At 39.2% G+C, this 27,450-nt stretch overlaps 3 protein-coding genes across 3 annotated transcripts; all 3 read right to left on the minus strand.

The window, feature by feature from the left end:
* Positions 1 to 1,545: 1,545 nt before the first annotated feature.
* Positions 1,546 to 2,913, minus strand: LOC126703450 (G-type lectin S-receptor-like serine/threonine-protein kinase At5g35370). The gene is given in 2 exon segments (XM_050402407.1): positions 1,546 to 1,988; positions 1,991 to 2,913. Coding segments are annotated over 2 exon segments (1,101 nt in total). The 5' UTR covers positions 2,877 to 2,913; the 3' UTR covers positions 1,546 to 1,773.
* A 228-nt stretch (positions 2,914 to 3,141) lies between these two features.
* On the minus strand, positions 3,142 to 3,867 carry LOC126703451 (G-type lectin S-receptor-like serine/threonine-protein kinase At5g35370). Its single transcript, XM_050402408.1, has one exon. It carries the CDS (start codon positions 3,865 to 3,867, stop codon positions 3,142 to 3,144), a length of 726 nt encoding a protein of 241 aa, XP_050258365.1.
* Positions 3,868 to 13,595: 9,728 nt separating this feature from the next.
* On the minus strand, positions 13,596 to 16,588 carry LOC126703365 (G-type lectin S-receptor-like serine/threonine-protein kinase At5g35370). The gene has a single exon (XM_050402324.1). It carries the CDS (start codon positions 16,386 to 16,388, stop codon positions 13,806 to 13,808), a length of 2,583 nt encoding a protein of 860 aa, XP_050258281.1. The 5' UTR covers positions 16,389 to 16,588; the 3' UTR covers positions 13,596 to 13,805.
* Positions 16,589 to 27,450: the final 10,862 nt, after the last annotated feature.

Here is a 27,450-nt window from a genome sequence, read left to right on the forward strand (position 1 = left end):
TTGTCCTTTGGGGGGGGGGGGGGGGAAAACGCAGTTTTGTCATTTTGTCTATCGGCTGTTAAATTTATTCATAATTTTGTCTACTTTTTAATGCATTAAGTCAGCTCTTGGTTGGTTATGTATGAAATTTTTTTAATGGAAAATGGATTAAGGGTGAAACCGATACCTTTTTAAATTTTTAGGGGTGTAAGGTTTTTATTTATTTATATGTTTAAATTAGAGTTGTAAAATTAAAGTTTTTTTAATTATTTATTTTAAATTTGAGTTAAAAAAATTAGAACTTGATTAAATTTAAGAGACAAAAGGTGTATCATGTATTTATATCCTTAAATTTTTCATTAATAGATAACAATTGAAGTTCTAACAAAATCTCTGGTAAAGCAGTTGACAAAAACATTAAACAGGAATATTTAGAATGTCAATGCAAGTTTAAGTTAATTACCATAAAAATTTCTCACTAATAATTGTATGTTTTATCTCAAGAGCCCGTTTTGGATAAGGGTTTTCGGGCATAAAAAAGTGCGGTTTGATAAAAAAAAAAAAAAGATACACAATTGTTTGGAGAAGTTTTAGCTAATCATGCCAATTGATCTCAGTCACCTTTGGTCTTTAATTCTTCACTTGTTGGGTTTGCCTCCAAACCTTAAGTAACCATATTCTTTATTTATTTTCCCTGAATCTTTTCCTTTGTTGTATGAGCTTATGTGATTAATTTTTTTATTTGCTTCTTAGTGTTTGTAATTCCCAAATGGCTTGGTAGGCAGTGGTGTATCACATCTGGATCCAAAGGATAATGGGTACATAATGGGGTAGTTAAAACCAAAATCAACCCAACTACCACTGGCAGCTATAAACACAACCAAATTCAGCCCGCAACCACTGTGAGAGAGAGAGAGAGAGAGAGAGAGAGAGAGTGAGTGAGAGAGAATTAGAATAAAATAGAGAAAAAAAATGTTTAGCATTTCTATTGTACCCTTCTATTAGAGCATTCACATCCGGTCTTGTATATGACATATGTTGCTATATTTTAGCTTCAAAAAGCCCATTAACCGGTCTTCTACTGCTAAAAAATTTTACAATTGTGCTACACAACGTTCTAAACATTTATATTATATTTTATTCCCAAAAGTATCTGCCTCTTTATATTATTTGAAATAATTAAAAGATTCTCGGGTGAGTTTTTCAAATATAATATAATTAAAATATTCTTTTAATTATTTCAAATAAGCAGATAGTGATCCATGTTCTCAAGCAAATTGATATCAGCCAAAGTTTCGGTTCTAAAATCACAACTTTCATTCTGCGTTATTATCAGTTTATCACTTGTTACGTAGTTATACCGCTTACACCGAGGCACCAAAGTTCTTTTAAAAAGTTCCAAGCGATGGAGTGCCAAAGTGAAGCTCACTTAATATTTGAGAACAAAATTTGGAAGCAACATTAGTTAATATCTTCATAATCTTTTTATTTTGGTTAGACATGCAGCACTATATGGGAACTGTCATGTGTCAACCAGAGCATAATACCAAAATTTCATATCAAAATTGGATAAAACTGACCATGAAAAGTCTGAGTCACACACATGGGCTCCCAATATCTAAGCAAAGGAGAACCAAAACTGGCGTACTTACAATTGGCAGAGGAAAATTGCAAGCAGCATTAGCAGATAAAATGAAAATACTCTGAGCCTAATAAATCTAGCCAAAAAACTAAATACATAGATACCCTTAAGCCAATTTTATCTGGCAAGTAATATAGACAATCTTTGGAGCATTACCTGGGACCTGAGAGCAGTTGTGGAGAGATGTAAGACAATGAGTTATATGTAGCAATTGCAGCACCATTCGAAGTAGGCCCTTGCATTGTTGCTGTCTCCGTGAATCTCTGGCCGTAGGCTCGCAAGAAATTTAGTGACTTGACCCTCAGCTCACTCAAAGCCAATCCACCTTCCAACATGCCAACAACGTTAGCCATAGTCGGCCACAGTGTGGATCTTGGTGCAAACAACACAAGGCAATCCGCACTAGCTTCTCAATCTCTTCACTTGACACTCCTACCTCTAACCTTGGATCTGCAAGCTCCAAATATCTTCTTCGCACATGCATTTCTAATGCAACTAGAGGGAAATATATTAGTCTTAGTTCCGAGCTAGAAGAGTATGAGGATACGCCATTTCCTTTGATATCATTTTCTGTAATGTGGCTATATCTTTGTATTGTGCAATTCCTTCTGCCCCTTACAATCTCCAGTAAAACCATCCCATAACTATATACATCAACCTTGTTAGAAATAGCTGAACTTGTCAACCACTCTGGTGCAAGAGAACCTCGAGCTCCTCTCATTGTAGTAAAAAAAGTGGATTGTTCACGACTTATGAGCTTCGAAATCCCAAAATAGGAGATATTCATTTGTAAATTGTCATTCAAGAGAAAGTTCTCTGGCTTCACATCACAGTGGATGATCCTTTGCTCACATTCGCTGTGCAAGTAAGCAAGTCCTCTAGCTGTTCCAAGTGCTATTTCCACTCTCTCTCCCCATTGTAAAACAGGACCATCACCAAAGAGTGTACTGTCCAATGAGCCTCTATTCATATACACAATAACAAGAAAGCGCTGCTTCCCTTGTGCACAAAAACCTGTCAATCTAACCAAATTGACATGGCGGATGTTCCCAATTATTGAAATCTCAGAATAAAACTCCTTCCCTTGGATTCCCGAACTTGTAATCTTCTTCACTGCCACAATAGTTTGGTCTGTCAGAGTTCCTTTGTATACAGTACCGAAGCCACCACGACCAATCTGGTTCTTGAAGTTCTCAGTAGCAGCTGCTAACTCTTCATAATCAAACCTTCTTGGAAAGCCTGGGATAGAGATCATCTCTAGCTCTGCAGATAATAACGAGTTACTCTGGCCTGGTTTTACAGTTTTGGTTTTAGAAAGCCTATTTTTCCTTAACCAAAGGATTGCAATGATTGCAAAGGCTATTAGTATTAAGAATCCTGTTAAAGGTAATAGTACCAAACCAGCAATTGGGAAGTTATGTTTCTGATTTTTGTTAGACCCAAATAGGTTTCCATGAGAACCAACCAAAACTTTGACATAAACAAACGCTCTTTATTGTGGTCTGTCAAAATGAAAGAACCTAAATGATTTTCAAGAAGATAACAAGAACCAGCAGAGTTTCAATGGAAAAGCCCAAACAAGAACAACTTTGAGAGCATAAATCTTGGCAAACCGACAACGTTACATTATTTTTATCGGGTTCCCTGAAATTATTAGCAAAATAGTCCATACCAGGGCCGAATTTTAGATAGGAAACAGAGGAATTCAATTGACTGTCATTTCTAGCTGCAGTACAAGCTGAAGGCGGAGAAAGCGAACCATTCACTGGCATGCAATCACCATTGGTTTGATAACTGAGTTCTGGTAAACAAGAACAAATTCCATCCAGAGGGTTTCTTCTGCACAATCCAAAATTGTAATAGAGAGGAAGATCACAATCCTCAAATGGTCCTGCAACTTCTGACTCCCATTTATCGCTGCTCCGAGGTCTGACGATGCTAAATCTGCCATAGGCACCCAACTTACCTCTCCTAAAACTTGATGAACCATTCAAAGCTACTTGAACAACCGTGGAATTATCACTTGCTAGCAAATACAAACCTGTACCATTCATCACCATCAACGATACGGCCTTGTTAGAGTTCCTGACAGCCTCTGGATCCATGGACAATTTCCAATAATTCATCTTATTCCATTGCAGCACCATATCCCTGTCAGTAACTTCAAGTCGATAATCACCTACCGACATGTCATCGTATGACACAGCGCTTTGCAATGATTTTCCAATAGGAATTCTCCGTCCCATGACAATAGTGTCCGTCGGATGATCAAAACTCTCCCACAACGTATTGTTTCCTGTTGGGGAAAAATCTCATCTCATCTCTCTACTAACACATTTCACTTTTGCTATTTGTGGTTGATATTTCCGCAGGTAAGGAAAGTCGAAAGAGGAAGAACGGATTCAGAATGCGTCTAACGTTAACTTTTGACCAAACGTTGACCTTTAGACTTAAAAGAAGAACTAAACTGCGCTCTTTGGATGGAGGGCTTGTTTGGGAATCACTTATTTAGCTGATTGAAATTTTTTTACTAAAAGTACGGTAAATAAAACTAAAAGGTAGTTAAAATAATATAGTAAGACTCATAAATAGTACAAAAAACAGCAATGAAACTTATGAATAGTAGCAAATTAAGCTAAATAGTAGAAAAAGTTGGTTTTTTAAGCCAATGCTAAACACAACTTAAGTAGCTTAAGTGGTGTTGCACAGGCCACAGCGTTTCAATGAACTAGTTGTAGACCTGCCTCTTGCGCGATTATTTTTTAAGAGTAATCTCATTATTATTATTATTTTGCAATTGAACTAATTTAATTAAAAGTAATGCATTTTATAATCATATTTATCGTAACATAATTTTTTATTATTGTATAATTGTTTTATTTAATTTTTGAAACCTTAATTCTACCATAATCGGTTGACTAATTTGTACATCTCTAAGTCAATTGAACACATTTCGCATTTTGCACGTTACATGTAAATCCTCTTTTCCATAAGAGTTGAAATAATATGGGAAATTTTTGTTTTTATGGAAGTTTTTCATTTTTAGAAGAATCGTTTCTATGGAAGTTAAAAATTAAAGTTCATAATATATGATCCTTTATTGAATGGACCCTACTGTTGCCAAATCAAAAAATTATTTTTATTGTTAATCCTAAAAACTTCTGTAAAGAATTACATAGAGACAATTTTGGTAAATAAAATTCATGGCATATTTCTTACTACCAATTACACAAAATTTGACCAAAAAGTGGATTTATTTGATCGAAAATCATTCGTAAAAGAAATTACTTATTTAGTAAGTAAAGTTGCAATAAAATCAACATCAAATTTTAATATGAAAGGATTTTTTATTTATTTCTATTTCCTGAAAACAAACAAGTAAGAATTGATTAAGAAGATTGAATAAATTTTTTTTTAAATATTTTTATTGGATCAAGTTATATCTTGTCTTGATGTTGCCTAAAAACTTTGGAGATTCTCTTTCGATAATTGTGAAAATTTCGAGCAGTAATTCAGAAGATAACTCATGTTATATGCTCATGCTTTGATTGTGTAGTTGTATGATGGATTTCGGTTGGAAATTTTAAGTTGTTTAGGATAATAAATATAGTGTTGTGTATGATTTATAAAGTAGTGATTGTTGTTGTAATTAACAATTGGGCTTGGTTGTTTTCTACACAAGCCCACCAAAATACTATATCCCTAATTTTGGGAGAAAACTAGAGTGATTTTGTGGAAATTTACATTTCTACCCCTATAAACAAACGTTTAACTATCCATTAGGCCAACACCCACACACTTCTTTATCTTTATCTTTTTCTTTCCAATAACACGATTTTGCCTCTCAAAATGTGTACATTTTTATATTTTTTTGTGTACTAGCAACATGAAGTTCACCTAAATTGTTATTAACAAATAATTATATAATGATAAGGGTATTTTTGTCCTACAGGAAATTTAGTTGTTTGTCCGTCCTAAGCAGTCCCGACAAACGGGACAACGAAGAACAGAATGGCAGTCATCTCCTGACAGGAGATTGGCAAGAGAGGGAAGACTAGGAAAAAAGCAATATCCCCAACAGGCGAGATGGATTGAACAACACTGATCATTTGTCAGAACTAGAGAGCAGCGTAATGCGCATGGTGTAGGACATGCAAATGATGAAGGAGAAGATGAACACCATGAGGGGACAAGTTTCCATCGATCTGGATGAGCTACTACAACGGACTAACTCACCCTTCATAGTGCATGTAACTTTTTTCCCTCTTCTAGCCAACTTTCAAATGCCGTTGGTGGAAGCATATGATGGGTAGTAGGACTCGCTCGATCATCTGAAGTCGTTCAAGACTCTTATGCACTTACAAGGAGTTCCAAATGAGATCATGTGCAGGGCATTCCCCACTACCCTTAAGGGACCAGTAAGGGTGTGGCTTAGCAAGATAGCCCCTAACATCGTCACTACCTTCAAGGAATTGAGTGGACACTTCATCGGAGGACAGAGGTACAAAAGGTCCTCGGCAAGTTTGTTGAACATCAAGCAACGGGACGATGAAAGCTTGAGATCATATGTGACATGTTTCAACAAGGAGACCCTTTTGATTGATGAGGCCGACGACGAAGTCTTAGTCATCACATTCACTAACAGGCTCCAATCAGGAGAATTCTTTTTCTCCATCTACAAGAACAACCCAGTAATGATGGCCGACATGTTATAAAGTACATGAATGCAGAGGATGCCATGATTGCTCGAGGGGGTAGGCCGAAGAAGAGGGAAAGGCAAAAGGATCACCGTCAAGACAGAGGAAGGAAGTCAGCCTGGACAAATGATCGAAGTGACGATAAGAGATCAAAACCTCCGCTGGGGAGGACGGTCAACTTCACACCACTGAACACCCTGCTTGACCAAGTCCTCATGTATATAAGGAATGATGCGGTGTTGACCTGACCAAACAAGTTGAAAGGCAATCCAAACAAAAAGCCTAGAAATAAGTATTGTTGTTTCCACCGAGATCATAGGCATGAAACTTCCGAATGTTAAGACTTGAAGCAGCAGATAGAAGCTCTCATCAAGCAAGGGAAGTTATAGCGATTCGTCAGAGGCAGAGAGAACCTGCCAAGGGACCCTGAACCTAATCGACGAGTTGAGGAGCAGCTGAGGGTCTCCGCTTGGAGAGATAAGGGCGATTGTTGGAGGAAGAACAATGCTCCTTTAAGAAGACAAGAAAGACATACTTACAAATGGTGCAAAGCATCTAGATTTCTGGCCAACTGCCTAAGATGACTAAGGTCGACGACCTGACCATCAGCTTCACAGAAGAAGACGCCCGACAACTCCACCACCCTCACGAGGAAACTCTGGTCATCAACCTACCAATAGCAAACTTCAACACCTAGCAAGTGCTAGTGGACAATGGGAGTTCGGTAGACATCCTCTACTACACTATATTTTAGTAGATAAGGATCGACAAGGAGTGTCTTCTGCCCTTGGACACATCGCTAGTCGGATTTGGTAGTACCAAAGTCTTTCCTGTCAGAACCATCACCCTACTAGTGACCATTGGAACATACCTTTAGCAGCTCACTAAGGAAGTCGGTTTCCTAGTCGTCGATTGCTCCTCTGCCTACAATGCCATCATTGGGCGACCTACGCTCAATGCATGAAGAGCAGCCATGTCTACGTACCACTTAATGGTGAAATTCCCAACAAAGTATAGGATAGGAATAGCATGCAGAAAGCACTCACGAATGCTACATAGCTATGTTAGAGATGGATGATCACCTACAAACGTTGAACATCGACGAGCGACGGGTTACAGTGGAACCGACAAAAAACTTGGAAGAGATCTCCCTAGATGACAACTTCCCAAGTGAGCTAATTCCTTTTCCTTTGTCATTTTTCCCAAGTGAGCTAATTCCTTCCTGCCAGTTTGAAAGTTTTTCCAGCTACTTCCCTTCATGGTTCTTCTTTTTGGGTTCCCCGAGGTACCAGCCCTTTGTTCATGAATTGTTGGTTTCCAAGTTTTCTGGTTCCTTTCTGCATCATTGGATGGTTGATAGGGATGTATCTATTCTCGTTCCTTTTGTTTCTTAGCACTCCTTTTGAGTTGTCTTAATATCATCCTGGCTTTCTTGCACGTCCCAAGGATCCCGAGCTCCTGGTAGTCCCTAGGTATCCGGATCCAGTTCTTACCACTAGACTCCCTAATGGTTTTTTGATCTTGGCGGGCTGGGCTTTTTCCTTTCATGGGTTCTAAGGCCTATCCGTTCATGGGTCTGGGCTCTTCCTTAAATCCCTTAATGGATTTGGGCTTACCATCTTTTTTTTTCTTTATTGCGGGCCCATGTCTTTTATTTTTTTTTCATGGAGTTCAACTCTCTATGCCATTTTGGGTCTTGGTGCAACATTGTGACTTTTTAGACCTCAACAGTGTCTTATTGGTCCCTTTTGGTCCCACTCTAAGCCACATACTATAACCCAATTGGAATGACCCAAAAGGTTAGCCCAATTAGATAATCAATTATGTATAAGGAGAGAAACATACATAATTTTTGGGTAAGACACTTGATATGTGTGAAAATGTATGTGAGTGTAAGCCACTCTCTTTTTCTCCCTTAAACTGATTGAGAGACCACACTTCTTGGGTATTAGTGGAATTGAAGTGAAGATTAAAAGTGTTCCCAAGTATAACTAATCTTTGTTTTTGAATTTCACCACACCAAGGTATGCTCTCTTGTTAAATTCTGAAATTTACATAGTACATGTTATCAATTGCGAATGAAGTAGATCTGTTAATTTTTCGCTACATATGTTTTGTAGGAGATACAAACCATGTTTTTCCAACAGATTCTACCACCCATCTTATCAAGGCTTCGATTTTTTCCTGGTTTGTTAACAAATTCCTCAATATTTGATATTATTTTGGTTTGTTTTGTGTGATATAATTGGATGATTTAATTCTAGTTTTTTCTTGATGTGATAATTAGATTTCTTGTTTGTAATTTTTTTAAAATTACCATTTTGGATAACTCTTCTTGATTAATCATGTACAATTTTTTTTTTTTTTTTGAAAAATTATTTCCCAGGTTCTTAGCTAGCTTGAGTTTGTGTAAGTAGGTTTTGTTTTGAGGTTCTGTTGGGTTTGGTAATTATGATGTTCTCGTGTATAAATTTTGTTGTATAGGTATTTAGCTCATCTTTTTATGCTTATTGTAATCAATTGGTGTGTTAAGAAGAAATAAAGGAATTGCACCCAAAGAACAAATTTCTTTCATTGGTGACATTTAGCAAAAATATGGACCATAGGCAACAATTTTCTTCTTGTGATTTAAAGCTGCACTTCATGGGGATTAATGGTTGCTATTCTATTTGTTCACTGATAGATAAATTATTTCTTTATATTGCATATACAACAAGAAATTATTGTATCTTTGTTAAAACTTGTCATATTGTGATTATTGTGGCATAATTAGTTAATCTTCCCCTAACTTTGGTTAATGGTTGTTGTAATATGTGATCATCATTATTTGTGAGCACTGTAATGATGATGTTTTCTCCATGATATTAAAAATTGTAAGCAATCCTAGTCCTTCCAATTCTTTGACCCCGCTTACATGGACAACAAGGTTGAAAATTGCTCAAGGAATTGGTATGGGTTTAATGTACATCCATGAGTTTAGCGATTGAAATTGTGTTCATGGCAACAAGTTATAGACCCAGCATTGCTGCTTGAAGTGTGTGCAAAGAAGCAAGTTGTTGCAGCATTTCATATTACACTAGATTGCATTGAAATTGATCTAGAGATGTGGCCCAAGATACGAACAGTGTTAGAGAGTCTTGATTGTATAGAATCACAGAGAAGAAAGTAAAGAACATTACAAAATTTAGGTTCTTGCTGATTTTTTATGTTGAAGGTGTTTGGTTTGGATATATATTTGGAGGGGGATTTGAATGTATATTTTCTTGGAAATATTTTTGTGAGTCAATGTATTGAAATATGGAGAATGTACAAGGAGTTAATTTCATACACTATTTCTAGCAAGTTTGCAATGAATGTGTATCAATCCAACCAATGTGTAATTTATTGATGTTGTCACCAATCTCCATAGCTGTACTAAGTTTGATTTATTGAAGAGTATTTTTCTTATAAAAGAGAGCCAAATAAAAGGAAAAGTTCAACAAATCTATTGCTAAATTTAAGCTTCTAGGATTTAAATTTCCATCCACATCACTATATTGCATTCATCAATTTGATTTCCTAAAGAGTATTGTTCTTATAAAAGAGAGCCAAATAAAAGGAAAAGTTCAACAAATCTATTGCTAAATTTAAACTTCCTAAATTTATATTTCCATTCACATCACTATATTGCATTCATCAATTTGATTTCCTAAAGAGAATTGTTCTTATAAAAGAGCCAAAAAAAAAAAAAAAAAGGAAAAGTTCAACAAATCTATTGCTAACAAATCTATTCTGTCCACATCACTATATTGAATTCATCTAAAGCCGATTGTTCAAATATGCAAATACATAGATACAAAAATATAGAAATGAACTTTTCCATTGCATATGAAAATATCCACCCTTTGCAATTATAATTGGTACCTAACTAGAAGCTTACTCAAACATATATGGGACCTAAGATGTTTGAGTAGCTTCATTAGTTACAAAATATGTTTAAAAAGATCTATAAGCTCAGATGTGCTGTCCAAAAGATCTGTCCAAAGTGTCTAATATGCTCTCTAAAAATTTGTCAAAGTTCTGTCAACTAGTTGTTATAACTATGCAATATATTGTCCAATAATTATGCAAAAACAAGGAAAATAGCCAATTTGGTGTTTTTCAAAGGTTATCAATATCAAGACCTATTGAAGCCTACAAAATATGCCACCAAATATAAATCAGTAAATGAAAGAAAAAAACTAAAAGGAAAAATATAAGTTTAAGTTGTAGCAAAATTTATAACAACTATAATGATTCAAGCCATATAATCTATCGTGATCTTGTCCAACCAAAAATCCACAATCAAAAGATTCCTACATATGACATTTAAACAAATTAATATTTCACTTTTTATGCTAATGAAAGTAACTAGGTAGTAGGATATTAGAAAAAAATTTATAAGTAATAGCAGTAATTAGTTTGTAGGATATAACCAAAGAAATTTATGTGCATACTTGATTCAGACCATATAGCCTAACAACATTATCTTGTCCAACCAAATTACTACAATTGAAAGATTCTTGCATATGAAATTTAAATAAATTTATGTGTCACTTTTTAACAGTAGTAATTGTTTAATAGGATATTAGAGAAAATATGTAATTAGTAGCATCATACTTGAGTTATGTTATCTACTAATTGTGATGGTTGTTCAACATTACTATATTTTTTCTGAGAATTAATAGTGTTAAGAATTTTCAATATTAAATATAAGATTCAATTTTTGTAATAAACCCAGCAAAAGAACCATAGTTGCTTATAGTCTTACGTCATAATGAACAACAGCAACAATATTCAGTACTCAAAATACCTAAAAATCCTATTCAATAGAAATTATACTCAAACTCCCTAAAAATAAGTAGTAAGCAAATCTTTGCCACTAACAATAAATACCCATTCAAAACCAACAAAACCATCAACTCTTAAGCTATAGAATTCAGCTATGGTAGTAATTATAAGGACAAATATTCAGACTTCAAAAATAATGCAATTTGAGAAACAAATTTAAAGAAATAATTAGCTTAATTTTTTTTTTCAATTACAATAAATTTAATGAAAATTAAACTTGAAAAAATTGAAAGCTATTGCCTTTGTCACTTTTAGGGAGAATGTTGAGAAACGATGGGGTGGTAGGAGTGGTGGTCCTTGGCGGTGAATATATGGGTGCGGGATGAGAATGGCAGAGGGAGAGAAGGTTGTTAGGGGTGGCATTGGCTGAGTGAGAGAGGGAATGGGGTGGAATCGGTGAAGAGGGAAGGAGGTGAGGAGGAGGAATGGAGACATGGTCAGGTGAGATTGGCGGCCTCTGCATGTGGCTGTGATTCTCTAGCCGGTCTGGGGTTCCTAAAAAATACAAAGTGGAGCCATGGAGGAGGAGCTTGGTTGTGTGTGGGACTGTGGGTGCTGTCTGAGATTGAAAGAGAGAAGCTATTAATGTTAGGTTAATAGTTCTTCGCTTAAAATGGGTCATGTGTGCACATGACCCTTGCATATGTGTTTTTATTTTTATTTTTTTGACACCTATCCTTGTTTGCAGAGTTGTTGCTGGCTTGTGTGCAGGAAATGCTTGTCTATTTAAGTTGGTTATTTGTAGTTTAAAATTTGACACTTTACCCATTAGGTTTTCGTAACACACCTCCCTATTTGCTGTTAAAAAACACACCTTTTTTTTTTTTGAAAACATAACATAAAACAAATACTAAAAAAAAAAAAAAAAAACTATGGTTTGAAACTCTATGAACATTGAACATGAATTTTTTTTTTTTTTTTTAAATACAAATTTAGACACATAAAAATTTCAAACAAACAAGAAGTCAAGCCACCTTGAAAGTTTTTCTAACTTTATTTTTCTGTTTGTAAGAAAATCTCTTAAATTTTGAGAACAAAGCCGATAATTCAATGCAACGGCCCATCACAATTAACAAAACCAAAATCCCAAAAACAAAAAGGAAAATAACCCAAGACCAGGAGTATGAAATTTAATTAGAAAAAGACACCATGAAGAAGAAAGTAGCAACAACAATAAAGCTATGTTTGATGCCTTTCTCAGTTACATGACGTAGGTTAATCAGTTTGGCTGTTTGTCTCTAATTCATTGTAATTAATTTACAACTCTACATGTTAAAGGCTTTGTAGCTGAATTGGCACCTCCTCATGCACAAAGTGCTTGGGAGTTTAGGGGGGAAAGGGTTCGAGTTGCGGGGTTAGCAGCATGTTGTAATTATTTCTAAAAAAAAAAAAAAATTACAACTCTACATGTGCACAGCATTGGGCACTCATACATCTCTCTCTCTCTCTCTCTCTCTCTCTTTGGTTGGGCCTCTATGCTTGAAATAGAATGGGTGATTTGACAATTTGGCTATGCCCAAGAGTATTGCTCACTGTAATGTTCATCCATTTTTTTGCAAAATTTCAAACTCTAGCTTTTTGATCCGTTTTTTGTTATCTTTTTTTTTTTTTTTTTTATAATTAAAATGTGTTTTTCAATAAGCAATTTTCTTTTACAACCATGCTAATATGTATATATACAAACTTACAGTTCTTAGATGCCAAATTTTTTTAATAATAACTCTAATAAAGCATGTTTTGAAAAAGGGTTTTACTAACCCTTAGGGGTACATATTAGTAAACCATTTAAAGAAAAAATTTATGAAAAAAAAAAGTTACTAAAAGATAATTTTTTTATTAAATGTGATATATCTCAGCCGGTCTAACTACTTTTCTGGGATATATAACATAAATTCAAATAAGGGGCAGACCACCATTATGAGTGGAGAGTGTAGGATCCACCCTACCGTGGTACAAAATACCACCTATTAAATAAACCGATCCGTTCATTAACCGTTTGGATTTTGAAGGGTAAAAAAGTTCATTTATTTCTAACAAATCTTGTTTCGGAGCAGGAATGATAACTGAGTTGGGTCTTGTTGGTCTCAAACGTGGATGATAATCACTGTATTTACAGTGGTGATCACTTCAATCTGAGGCACCAATGTTCTATGATAAAGTTCGAACTGGAAGCCATGGAGGGCCAGAAGTGATGCGCATTAATATTTGAGTACAAAATTTGGCAAGCAACAGGAGTTAATATTTTCACTATCTTTTTATTTTGGTTAGATATGCAGCTCTATATGATGGAATCGGAACTGTCAAGTCTAAGTTAAACTTGTACAAAGACCTAGCACTCAGCTAGCAGAACTCTCAACATTTAGCATAATATCAAATTTTCATATCAATATTGGATAAAACTGACCATGAAAAGTCCGAGTCACACACGGACTCTTAAGTATCTGAGAAAGGAGAACAAAAACTGGCGTATTTTACAATTGGAAGAGGAAAATTGCAAGCAGCATCTGCAGATAAAATTATAATAGAGAAAGTATACAGAGACCAGACAAAGATTTCAATTCTTACAGATCCTATTAGGCCAATTTTATCCGGTTACTAATATAGACAATCTAGGAGCACTACCTAGGACCTGAGATCTGTTGTGAAGAGATGCAAGACAATGAGTTGTATGTAGCAATTGTAGCAACATTAGAAGAAGGCCCTTCCATTGTTGCTGTCTCGGTGAATCTATGGCCATAGGCTCGCAAGAAATTTAGTGACTCAACCCTCGGCTCACCCAAAGGCAATTCACCTTCCAACATGCCAACAACGTTAGCCATAGTTGGCCTCAGTGCTGGGTCTTGGTGTACACAACACAAGGCAATCCGCACTAGCTTCTCCACCTCTTCGTTTGCCACTCCACCCTCTAACCTTGGGTCTGCAAGCTCCAAATACCTTCTTCGCTCATGCATTTCTAGTGCAATTAGAGGGAAATAATATAGTCTGAATTCTGAACTTGAAGAGTATGAGGATAGGCCATTTCCTTCAATGTCATTATTTTCTGTAATGTGGCCGCATGTTTGTAACGAGCAATTATTTCTTCCACTTACAATCTCCAGTAAAACCATTCCATAGCTATAAACATCAACCTTGTTTGAAATTGCTGCACTTGTCAACCACTCTGGTGCAAGATAACCTCGAGTTCCTCTCATTGTAGTAAAAATAGTGGATTGTTCACGACTTATCAGCTTCGAAATCCCAAAATCTGAGATTTTCACTTGTAAATTGTCATGCAGGAGAATGTTCTCTGGCTTCACATCACAGTGGATGATCCGGTGCTCACACCCGCTGTGCAAGTACGCAAGTCCCCTTGCCGTTCCAAGTGCTATGTCCACTCTCTCTTGCCATTGTAAAACAGGACCATTACCGAAGAGTGTACTATCCAATGAACCTCTGTTCATGTACTCAAGAACAAGAAATCGCTGCCTCCCTCGTGCACAAAAACCTGTCAATCTAACCAAATTGACATGGTGGATCTTCCCAATTATTGAAATCTCAGTAAGAAATTCTTTCTTCCCTTGGACTCCCGAACTCGTAATCTTCTTCACTGCCACAATAGTTTGGTCTGTCAGAGTACCTTTGTATACAGTACCAAAGCCACCACGACCAATCTGGGTCTTGAAGTTCTGAGTAGCAGCTGCTAGCTCTTCATAATCAAACCTTCTTGGTATGCCTGGGATAGAGATCATTTGTAGCTCTGCTGATGATGATGAGTTAAGCCGGGCTAGCTTTGCGGTTCTGGTTTTAGAAAGCCTATTTTTCCTTAACCACTGGACTGCAAGGAATACAAAGGCTGTTAATAGTAAGAATCCTGTTGAAGGTAAAAGTACCAAACCGGCAATTGGGAAGTGATGTTTCCGATTTCCCTTTTGCTCAATTGGGTTTTGAGGAGGAAAGTTTCCCAAAACTTTTATATACCCAAAACGATCATTCTCACTGTTGGCGGTGGAAATGAGAGAACCTAATTGGTTTTCAAGAAGGTAACAAGAACCAGAAGAATTTCTATGGAAAACGGCCAGACAAGAACAATTTTGAGAACATAAATCTTGGCAAACCGATAAATTTATGTCATGTTTAGCAGGCTCCCTGAAATCATTAGCAAAATAGTCCATGTCTTGGCCCAGTCCCAGATAGGAAATCGAGGAATTCAATTGACTGCCATTACTAGTTGCATTACAAGCTGAAGGCAGAGATAGTGAACTATCCACTGGCATGCAACGATTGGTTTGATTACTGAATTTTGTTGGACAAGAACATTTTGCCATCAAAGGGATTCTCGTGCACAATCCAATTTCTCCGCAAATGAAAGGAATATCACACTTTTCAACTGGTCCCGCAAATTCTAGCATCCATTTATTTCTCACAAAGCTGCTTATGCTAAATCTGCCTTCAAAACCCAACTTACCTATCCGAAATCCCGACGGACCAGTGAAAACTACCTGAATCACAACCTTGGATCCATCACTTGCTAGCAAATACAAGCCAGTACCATTCATCAACATCAACGATACTGCCCCATTGGAGTTTTTGTAAGCCTTTGTATCCATGGACAATTTCCAATAAGTCATCCTATTCCATTGCAGCACGACATCACTGTCAGTAAGCTGAAGCAGATAATCACCCACCGACATATCCTCGCCTGTCAAAGCGCTTTCCAATGATTTTCCAACTGGAATAGGCTGTCCCATGACAATGGTGTCCGTTGGATAATCAAAACTCTCCCACAGCGTAACGTTTTTTGCATCAACCAACATGAGGTTTCCTGTCTCTAAAACCTGCATAGCAGAAACCTCGGAACTCAAAGGCGGGGTTGACCATAGAACTTTACCAGCCTGGTTTGTGATTGTGAGGCCGTTGGTAGTTAGTGACAACTTGTCAGAATTTGACATGGGTGCGTTACGGTTTGCAGACCAGATTGTGGTGTTGGAAGCAGTGTGGACGATGGAGAAGTAAAAGTATGAGGACAATGGTTTGGCATCAATTGTGGCTTTGAATGTGCCATTTGGAGAGAGCAAGAAAGTGCCCGAGTAGTCGATGAATTGGATATTGGAGACAGTGAAGTTGGGGCTGATCGAGTGGGTGGAGATGGGGCCTGAGAAGGCAAAACTTGGGAGGAAAACGCAGCATATAAAGAAAAAGAAGAAAGAGAAAAGGCAGCCCATTCAAGCAGAGAATATGTGGGTGTGCTTGCTCTAGGAAGAATGATAATGGAGGTAGAAGAGGTGAGTGTTTTGATCTTGGGCTGCCCCATTTGGAAGGCAATCTCACGTAAAAACAAGCAATTCCACAGTGAGTCTGTGACGTTAATTTGTTGTCTTTACCTTCTATTTCTTCGTATTAGTTGAAAAAATCAAAGATGGGTTGACTGACTTTTGATCGAATTACTGCATCTTGGAGAAGATTCAGACTGCTGGTAACCCATCCAAAAGACACGGTCCGAATTAATATGACCGTTATCCTCCATTGTCAAAGTATGCATCACCTACTATATAAGACCTAACAATAGGAAAAATTGACAAGATTTCTTTTTTTTTCTTAATGTGAAAATTGAGAAATAAGTGCTAGTTCCAAACCATCTCAAAATGATTTCATTATTTTCTTGCAAAGTATAATTGATTTTGGTATAATATAAACTGTGGGGCCAGGGAACTTGTGATCCAGCCCACGTTCTATTAGGGCCCGGGGCCCGTGCCGAGGAGGGTATGTGCCGAAGACGAATGGGGAAAGGCCGAAGTGTCGAGGGGAACAGCCGAGGACAACCCTGTCCTCGACACTCCAGGACTTCAAGGGGAAGAGCAACGTCTCGATGATGGCTGCCCCCAAAAAGCCCCCTGAAGGAAATGCGAGTAGAATGGGGCCCACATGAGGGTACGGTGTGAAACTGGATCAGGGTAAATACGTTCCCTCCACATTAAATGCACCCGCCAGCGTCTTGACCATGTTAATGAAAAAAGATGCCTGGGCAGGGTGACTTCGATCATTGCAACTAACAGAAAGCAAGGAAGGACAGCTGATGGGACGAGTACAGAAGTAGGCACCTACCTGATCAACAAGTGGAGGGCTAAGATCCACCAAGAAAGGCTATATAATGTGAAGGTTAATGCGCCAAAGAGGAGGCTGGGAAAAATGACCAAAAACCAGAGCCTCCCAGCCCGCCTCCAAGAGAGAGACTCCTAGAGCGAACACGATTTAACCATGTATGAACACCACGAAAAATCCACTGTCTGGTGACCAAGGCCTAGCCTTTCAAACCCACGCTCTATAAATGATATTGTTTGGGCCTTTTTACGTGCGAACCCAACATTATTATGAGTCATTACAAATTGTGTCCTTACAATTTGCGCCGTCTATGGGAAAGGCTTGTGTCTTGGCACTGGTGGTGGGTTGATACAATCCTTCACATCATTTTCAGTAGCCGGATATAGTGTTTTAGCGTAAAGTCCCACTAGGGGCTAGTTTCTTCACTAAGGGCTGCGCTTTGTAGCGTCAGTAGCACAGATGGTTCTAGAGGCTTGGCCGAGGAGCTAATCCCTTTAAACCGAGGTCCCACGCCATAGCCGAGGGGATAATTCACCCAACTACTTATAAATATCAAGTTTTGGAAAGAACTAGGGTATTGCATGGTCCTCGGACTCAAACCTATGGGGAAACCAACTACTTAAAAATCAAGTTTCGGACAGAACCAAGGTATTGCATGGTCCTCGGACTCAAACCTATGGGGAAACCAACTACTTAAAAATCAAGTTTTGGACAGAATCAGGGTATTGCATTGTCCTCGGACTCAAACCTATGGGGAAACCAACTACTTAAAAATCAAGTTTTGGACAGAAACAAGGTATTGCATGGTCCTTGGATTCAAACCTATGGGGAAACCAACTACTTATAAATATCAAGTTTTTGACAGAACGAGGGTATTGCATGGTCCTCGAACTTAAACCTATGGGGAAACCAACTACTTAAAAATCAAGTTTTGGACAGAACCAGGGTATTGCATGGTCCTCGGACTCAAACCTATGGGGAAACCAACTACTTAAAAATCAAGTTTTGGACAGAACCAAGGTATTGCATGGTCCTCGGACTCAAACCTATGGGGAAACCAACTACTTATAAATATCAAGTTTTGGACAGAACCAGGGTATTGCATGGTCCTCAAACTCAAACCTATGGGGAAACCAACTACTTAAAAATCAAGTTTTGGACAGAACCAAGGAATTGCATGGTCCTCGGACTCAAACCTATGGGGAAACCAACTACTTAAAAATCAAGTTTTGGACAGAACCAGGATATTGCATGGTCCTCGGACTCAAACTTGTGGGGAAACCAACTACTTAAAAATCAAGTTTTGGACAGAACCAGGGTATTGCATGGTCCTCGGACTCAAACCTATGAGGAAACCAACTACTTAAAAATCAAGTTTTGGACAGAATCAAGGTATTGCATGGTCCTCGGACTCAAACCTATGGGGAAACCAACTACTTAAAAATCAAGTTTTGGACAGAACCAAGGTATTGCATGGTCCTCAGACTCAAACCTATGGGGAAACTAACTACTTATAAATATCAAGTTTTGGACAGAACCAGGGTATTGCATGGTCCTCGGACTCAAACCTATGGGGAAACCAACTACTTAAAAATCAAGTTTTTGACAGAACCAAGGTATTGCATGGTCCTCGGACTCAAACCTATGGAGAAACCAACTACTTATAAATATCAAGTTTTGGACAGAACCAGGGTATTGCATGGTCCTCGGACTTAAACCTATGAGGAAACCAACTACTTAAAAATCAAGTTTTAGACAGAACCAGGGTATTGCATGGTCCTCGGACTCAAACCTATGGGGAAACCAACTACTTATAAATATCAAGTTTTGGACAGAACCAGGGTATTGCATGGTCCTCGGACTCAAACCTATAGGGAAACCAACTACTTAAAAATCAAGTTTTGGACAGAACCAAGGTATTGCATGGTCCTCGGACTCAATCCTATCGGGAAACCAACTACTTAAAAATCAAGTTTTGAACAGAACCAAGGTATTGCATGGTCCTCGGACTCAAACCTCTGGGGAAACCAACTACTTAAAAATCAAGTTTTGGACAGAATCAAGGTATTGCATGGTCCTCGGACTCAAACCTATGGGGAAACCAACTACTTATAAATATCAAGTTTTGGACAGAACCAGGGTATTGCATGGTCCTCAGACTCAAACCTATGGGGAAACCAACTACTTAAAAATCAAGTTTTGGACAGAACAAAGGTATTGCATGGTCCTCGGACTTAAACCTATGGGGAAACCAACTACTTAAAAATCAAGTTTTGGACAGAACCAGGATATTGCATGGTCCTCGGACTCAAACTTGTGAGGAAACCAACTACTTAAAAATCAAGTTTTGGACAGAACCAGGGTATTGCATGGTCCTCGGACTCAAACCTATGAGGAAACCAACTACTTAAAAATCAAGTTTGGACAGAATCAAGGTATTGCATGGTCCTCGGACTCAAACCTATGGGGAAACCAACTACTTATAAATATCAAGTTTTGGACAGAACCAGGGTATTGCATGGTCCTCGGACTCAAACCTATAGGGAAACCAACTACTTATAAATATCAAGTTTTTGACAGAACGAGGGTATTGCATGGTCCTCGAACTTAAACCTATGGGGAAACCAACTACTTAAAAATCAAGTTTTGGACAGAACCAGGGTATTGCATGGTCCTCGGACTCAAACCTATGGGAAAACCAACTACTTAAAAATCAAGTTTTGGACAGAACCAAGGTATTGCATGGTCCTCGGACTCAAACCTATGGGGAAACCAACTACTTATAAATATCAAGTTTTGGACAGAACCAGGGTATTGCATGGTCCTCAAACTCAAACCTATGGGGAAACCAACTACTTAAAAATCAAGTTTTGGACAGAACCAAGGAATTGCATGGTCCTCGGACTCAAACCTATGGGGAAACCAACTACTTAAAAATCAAGTTTTGGACAGAACCAGGATATTGCATGGTCCTCGGACTCAAACTTGTGGGGAAACCAACTACTTAAAAATCAAGTTTTGGACAGAACCAGGGTATTGCATGGTCCTCGGACTCAAACCTATGAGGAAACCAACTACTTAAAAATCAAGTTTTGGACAGAATCAAGGTATTGCATGGTCCTCGGACTCAAACCTATGGGGAAACCAACTACTTAAAAATCAAGTTTTGGACAGAACCAAGGTATTGCATGGTCCTCAGACTCAAACCTATGGGGAAACTAACTACTTATAAATATCAAGTTTTGGACAGAACCAGGGTATTGCATGGTCCTCGGACTCAAACCTATGGGGAAACCAACTACTTAAAAATCAAGTTTTTGACAGAACCAAGGTATTGCATGGTCCTCGGACTCAAACCTATGGAGAAACCAACTACTTATAAATATCAAGTTTTGGACAGAACCAGGGTATTGCATGGTCCTCGGACTTAAACCTATGAGGAAACCAACTACTTAAAAATCAAGTTTTAGACAGAACCAGGGTATTGCATGGTCCTCGGACTCAAACCTATGGGGAAACCAACTACTTATAAATATCAAGTTTTGGACAGAACCAGGGTATTGCATGGTCCTCGGACTCAAACCTATAGGGAAACCAACTACTTAAAAATCAAGTTTTGGACAGAACCAAGGTATTGCATGGTCCTCGGACTCAATCCTATGGGGAAACCAACTACTTAAAAATCAAGTTTTGAACAGAACCAAGGTATTGCATGGTCCTCGGACTCAAACCTCTGGGGAAACCAACTACTTAAAAATCAAGTTTTGGACAGAATCAAGGTATTGCATGGTCCTCGGACTCAAACCTATGGGGAAACCAACTACTTATAAATATCAAGTTTTGGACAGAACCAGGGTATTGCATGGTCCTCAGACTCAAACCTATGGGGAAACCAACTACTTAAAAATCAAGTTTTGGACAGAACAAAGGTATTGCATGGTCCTCGGACTTAAACCTATGGGGAAACCAACTACTTAAAAATCAAGTTTTGGACAGAACCAGGATATTGCATGGTCCTCGGACTCAAACTTGTGAGGAAACCAACTACTTAAAAATCAAGTTTTGGACAGAACCAGGGTATTGCATGGTCCTCGGACTCAAACCTATGAGGAAACCAACTACTTAAAAATCAAGTTTGGACAGAATCAAGGTATTGCATGGTCCTCGGACTCAAACCTATGGGGAAACCAACTACTTATAAATATCAAGTTTTGGACAGAACCAGGGTATTGCATGGTCCTCGGACTCAAACCTATGGGGAAACCAACTACTTAAAAATCAAGTTTTGGACAGAACGAGGGTATTGCATGGTCCTCGGACTCAAACCTATAGGGAAACCAACTACTTAAAAATCAAGTTTTGGACAGAACGAGGGTATTGCATGGTCCTCAGACTCAAACGTATGGGGAAACCAACTACTTAAAAATCAAGTTTTGGACAGAATCAGGATATTGCATGGTCCTCGGACTCAAATCTGTGGGGAAACCAACTACTTAAAAATCAAGTTTTGGACAGAACCAGGGTATTGCATGGTCCTCAGACTCAAACCTATGAGGAAACCAACTACTTAAAAATCAAGTTTTGGACAGAACGAGGGTATTGCATGGTCCTCGGACTCAAACCTATGGGAAAACCAACTACTTATAAATATCAAGTTTTGGACAGAACCAGGGTATTGCATGGTCCTCGGACTCAAACCTATGGGGAAACCAACTACTTAAAAATCAAGTTTTGGACAGAACCAAGGTATTGCATGGTCCTCGGACTCAAACCTATGGCGAAACCAACTACTTAAAAATCAAGTTTTGAACAGAACCAAGGTATTGCATGGTCCTCGGACTCAAACCTATGGGGAAACCAACTACTTATAAATATCAAGTTTTGGACAGAACCAGGGTATTGCATGGTCCTCGGACTCAAACCTATGGGGAAACCAACTACTTAAAAATCAAGTTTTGGACAGAACCAAGGTATTGCATGGTCCTCGGACTCAAACCTATGGGGAAACCAACTACTTAAAAATCAAGTTTTGGACAGAACAAACGTATTGCATGGTCCTCGGACTTAAACCTATGGGGAAACCAACTACTTAAAAATCAAGTTTTGGACAGAACCAGGATATTGCATGGTCCTCGGACTCAAACTTGTGAGGAAACCAACTACTTAAAAATCAAGTTTTGGACAGAACCAGGGTATTGCATGGTCCTCGGACTCAAACCTATGAGGAAACCAACTACTTAAAAATCAAGTTTGGACAGAATCAAAGTATTGCATGGTCCTCGGACTCAAACCTATGGGGAAACCAACTACTTATAAATATCAAGTTTTGGACAGAACCAGGGTATTGCATGGTCCTCGGACTCAAACCTATGGGGAAACCAACTACTTAAAAATCAAGTTTTGGACAGAACGAGGGTATTGCATGGTCCTCGGACTCAAACCTATAGGGAAACCAACTACTTAAAAATCAAGTTTTGGACAGAACGAGGGTATTGCATGGTCCTCAGACTCAAACGTATGGGGAAACCAACTACTTAAAAATCAAGTTTTGGACAGAATCAGGATATTGCATGGTCCTCGGACTCAAATCTGTGGGGAAACCAACTACTTAAAAATCAAGTTTTGGACAGAACCAGGGTATTGCATGGTCCTCAGACTCAAACCTATGAGGAAACCAACTACTTAAAAATCAAGTTTTGGACAGAACGAGGGTATTGCATGGTCCTCGGACTCAAACCTATGGGGAAACCAACTACTTATAAATATCAAGTTTTGGACAGAACCAGGGTATTGCATGGTCCTCGGACTCAAACCTATGGGGAAACCAACTACTTAAAAATCAAGTTTTGGACAGAACCAAGGTATTGCATGGTCCTCGGACTCAAACCTATGGCGAAACCAACTACTTAAAAATCAAGTTTTGAACAGAACCAAGGTATTGCATGGTCCTCGGACTCAAACCTATGGGGAAACCAACTACTTATAAATATCAAGTTTTGGACAGAACCAGGGTATTGCATGGTCCTCGGACTCAAACCTATGGGGAAACCAACTACTTAAAAATCAAGTTTTGGACAGAACCAAGGTATTGCATGGTCCTCGGACTCAAACCTATGGGGAAACCAACTACTTAAAAATCAAGTTTTGAACAGAACCAAGGTATTGCATGGTCCTCGGACTCAAACCTATGGGGAAACCAACTACTTAAAAATCAAGTTTTGGACAGAACCAGGATATTGCATGGTCCTCGGACTCAAACTTGTGAGGAAACCAACTACTTAAAAATCAAGTTTTGGACAGAACCAGGGTATTGCATGGTCCTCGGACTCAAACCTATGAGGAAACCAACTACTTAAAAATCAAGTTTGGACAGAATCAAGGTATTGCATGGTCCTCGGACTCAAACCTATGGGGAAACCAACTACTTATAAATATCAAGTTTTGGACAGAACCAGGGTATTGCATGGTCCTCGGACTCAAACCTATGGGGAAACCAACTACTTAAAAATCAAGTTTTGGACAGAACGAGGGTATTGCATGGTCCTCGGACTCAAACCTATAGGGAAACCAACTACTTAAAAATCAAGTTTTGGACAGAACGAGGGTATTGCATGGTCCTCAGACTCAAACGTATGGGGAAACCAACTACTTAAAAATCAAGTTTTGGACAGAATCAGGATATTGCATGGTCCTCGGACTCAAATCTGTGGGGAAACCAACTACTTAAAAATCAAGTTTTGGACAGAACCAGGGTATTGCATGGTCCTCAGACTCAAACCTATGAGGAAACCAACTACTTAAAAATCAAGTTTTGGACAGAACGAGGGTATTGCATGGTCCTCGGACTCAAACCTATGGGGAAACCAACTACTTATAAATATCAAGTTTTGGACAGAACCAGGGTATTGCATGGTCCTCGGACTCAAACCTATGGGGAAACCAACTACTTAAAAATCAAGTTTTGGACAGAACCAAGGTATTGCATGGTCCTCGGACTCAAACCTATGGCGAAACCAACTACTTAAAAATCAAGTTTTGAACAGAACCAAGGTATTGCATGGTCCTCGGACTCAAACCTATGGGGAAACCAACTACTTATAAATATCAAGTTTTGGACAGAACCAGGGTATTGCATGGTCCTCGGACTCAAACCTATGGGGAAACCAACTACTTAAAAATCAAGTTTTGGACAGAACCAAGGTATTGCATGGTCCTCGGACTCAAACCTATGGGGAAACCAACTACTTAAAAATCAAGTTTTGAACAGAACCAAGGTATTGCATGGTCCTCGGACTCAAACCTCTGGGGAAACAAACTACTTAAAAATCAAGTTTTGGACAGAACCAAGGTATTGCATGGTCCTCGGACTCAAACCTATGGGGAAACCAACTACTTATAAATATCAAGTTTTGGACAGAACCAGGGTATTGCATGGTCCTCAGACTCAAACCTATGGGGAAACCAACTACTTAAAAATCAAGTTTTGGACAGAACCAAGGTATTGCATGGTCCTCGGACTCAAACCTATGGGGAAACCAACTACTTAAAAATCAAGTTTTGGACAGAACCAGGATATTGCATGGTCCTCGGACTCAAACTTGTGAGGAAACCAACTACTTAAAAATCAAGTTTTGGACAGAACCAGGGTATTGCATGGTCCTCGGACTCAAACCTATGAGGAAACCAACTACTTAAAAATCAAGTTTGGACAGAATCAAGGTATTGCATGGTCCTCGGACTCAAACCTATGGGGAAACCAACTACTTATAAAAATCAAGTTTTGGACAGAACGAGGGTATTGCATGGTCCTCGGACTCAAACCTATGGGGAAACTAACTACTTAAAAATCAAGTTTTGGATAGAACGAGGGTATTGCATGGTCCTCGGACTCAAACCTATAGGGAAACCAACTACTTAAAAATCAAGTTTTGGACAGAACGAGGGTATTGCATGGTCCTCAGACTCAAACGTATGGGGAAACCAACTACTTAAAAATCAAGTTTTGGACAGAATCAGGATATTGCATGGTCGTCGGACTCAAATCTGTGGGGAAACCAACTACTTAAAAATCAAGTTTTGGACAGAACCAGGGTATTGCATGGTCCTCAGACTCAAACCTATGAGGAAACCAACTACTTAAAAATCAAGTTTTGGACAGAACGAGGGTATTGCATGGTCCTCGGACTCAAACCTATGGGGAAACCAACTACTTATAAATATCAAGTTTTGGACAGAACCAGGGTATTGCATGGTCCTCGGACTCAAACCTATGGGGAAACCAACTACTTAAAAATCAAGTTTTGGACAGAACCAAGGTATTACATGGTCCTCGGACTCAAACCTATGGGGAAACCAACTACTTAAAAATCAAGTTTTGAACAGAACCAAGGTATTGCATGGTCCTCGGACTCAAACCTATGGGGAAACCAACTACTTAAAAATCAAGTTTTGGACAGAACCAAGGTATTGCAGGACTCACCAAGTTGGTCCTAATGGCACGTATGACATTTCAGGTGATGCCTATATACCCGCTGAAATAGGTCCAGACACTAGTTCAATACCCTGTGGGTGCGGGCTTGCTACAATTCTGAAACAGGGTCCTAAACATGTTATATGTGCAACCATGCATACATGTTACGATAATTAGTTAAGAAATCGTAAACAGTAGTAAGTATCGACGACGACAACTGACAAGTAACCAAAAGGAAAAAAGGAGAAAAGAATTTCATATATATGGTCAACAGGTTCAAATTACCAATAGAATTTAAAGCCTTGTCAATAAAAAAAAAAGAAAAAAAAAGGAACTAGCTAATCATTAAACTAAAGACAGATATGAACCCTAGCCGAGGTTTCTACTTCTTTAATTTTGCATCGGCCACGTCCTGGGAAGGTGGAACGGGATCAACTTCGATGCCCTGGAGGACAGTCCTTTCTGGGGAAGACTGAGCAGGATCGGTGTTGGTGCTCTTGGGGACCATAGCAAGGGGAATTGCCTGCAGGGGTTGGGCAGGTATGGCTGGCTCTTCGGCGTTAGGCATCTGGGTGCCAACCACAGGCTTAGCAACCTCTTTGGGTACCTTGGGATCCGTACGCTGAGATGCCTCTATCACATCCTGAAGCTCTCCCTCTTTGAGCGGCTCGCCAGGAGAGGCGCCGACCTGTACGGATTCCGACTGAGTGACCCCTTCCTCGTGTTGGTCGCTCACAGCCATGGAGCTGGTGGAAGTGGCCTCACGGATGGCTGTAGGGTAGAATATGTTCTCCGCTTTCCACAAATCGGAAGAAGCATCCACCCCAGCTCGCTTCAAGGCCTCTTCCCAAACCTGGGAGCAGTAAAGCCTGCATACTCCAGGAATTTGGGTTTTGAGGGAGGCTTGGGTGTCAGCTACCCCCGCGTTGTAACCGTCATCCTCAGCCGTTTTCTTGGCAGCCTCAGCCTCGTTTCTGGCAAACTTGGCCTCTCACTTGGCCCTCATGGCTTCGTCGCGGGCATACTCCGCCACACCTTTATCATGCTCTGTCGTGACCAGTTTTTTATTTAAATCATTGATCAGCGCCTTGCTATTCGCAACTGATCCTCGGCTTCTAACAGACGTTTCGGTTGGTCCTCGGCCTGTTTTTGGGCGCTAGCTAAACCCGCCGAGGCGCTATCCCTATCTCGGATAGCATCTGTTAGGGCAGTCTTGGCCTTGGCAAGGTCGTCCTCAGAAGCTTTAAGAGTTCGCGTGGCCACTAAGCGCTTAGAGCGTTCATTCTCCGCCGCCTTACTCTGATTGTTTACCTCTTCCTCCATCCTATAGGTGGCCTGGAGAGCCTGTCAAGGGAGATAAATCCATCGTGAATGACAAACTGGGAGTGAGAGTTAATAAAATTTTAGGTTTCAAGAGCCTTACCATGCTCGTGTACCTCTTCGTATTGAGGAAGACCTCCTGCATCCTCATTTTCTTCAGCCCATCCACGTCGGTGGGAAGTAGCATGGTTCTCCTTAGTGCGTCTGCCACGTAACCACCCTCGCCATCTCCAAGGTCCCTCATGGACGCAGTTTCCAGCAGTGGCCCCCCGTGAAGCATTGGGGCAGGAAGCCAGGCATTTGGCAAGGATTGGGCCTCGATCCCCTTTCCCTTGCCTTGGGAAGATTGGGATTCAGTCTCTTTACTCTTGCTTTGGTGCCCAATCTTCAATTGT

Source organism: Quercus robur, chromosome 10, assembly GCF_932294415.1.
Source record: "Quercus robur chromosome 10, dhQueRobu3.1, whole genome shotgun sequence".
NCBI lineage: Eukaryota > Viridiplantae > Streptophyta > Magnoliopsida > Fagales > Fagaceae > Quercus > Quercus robur.

Coding starts and splice junctions, on each gene's coding strand:
- LOC126703451 (XM_050402408.1), bottom strand. CDS start 3,867: ATGGGACGGAGAATTCCTATTGGAAAATCATTGCAAAGCGCTGTGTCA.
- LOC126703365 (XM_050402324.1), bottom strand. CDS start 16,388: ATGGGCTGCCTTTTCTCTTTCTTCTTTTTCTTTATATGCTGCGTTTTC.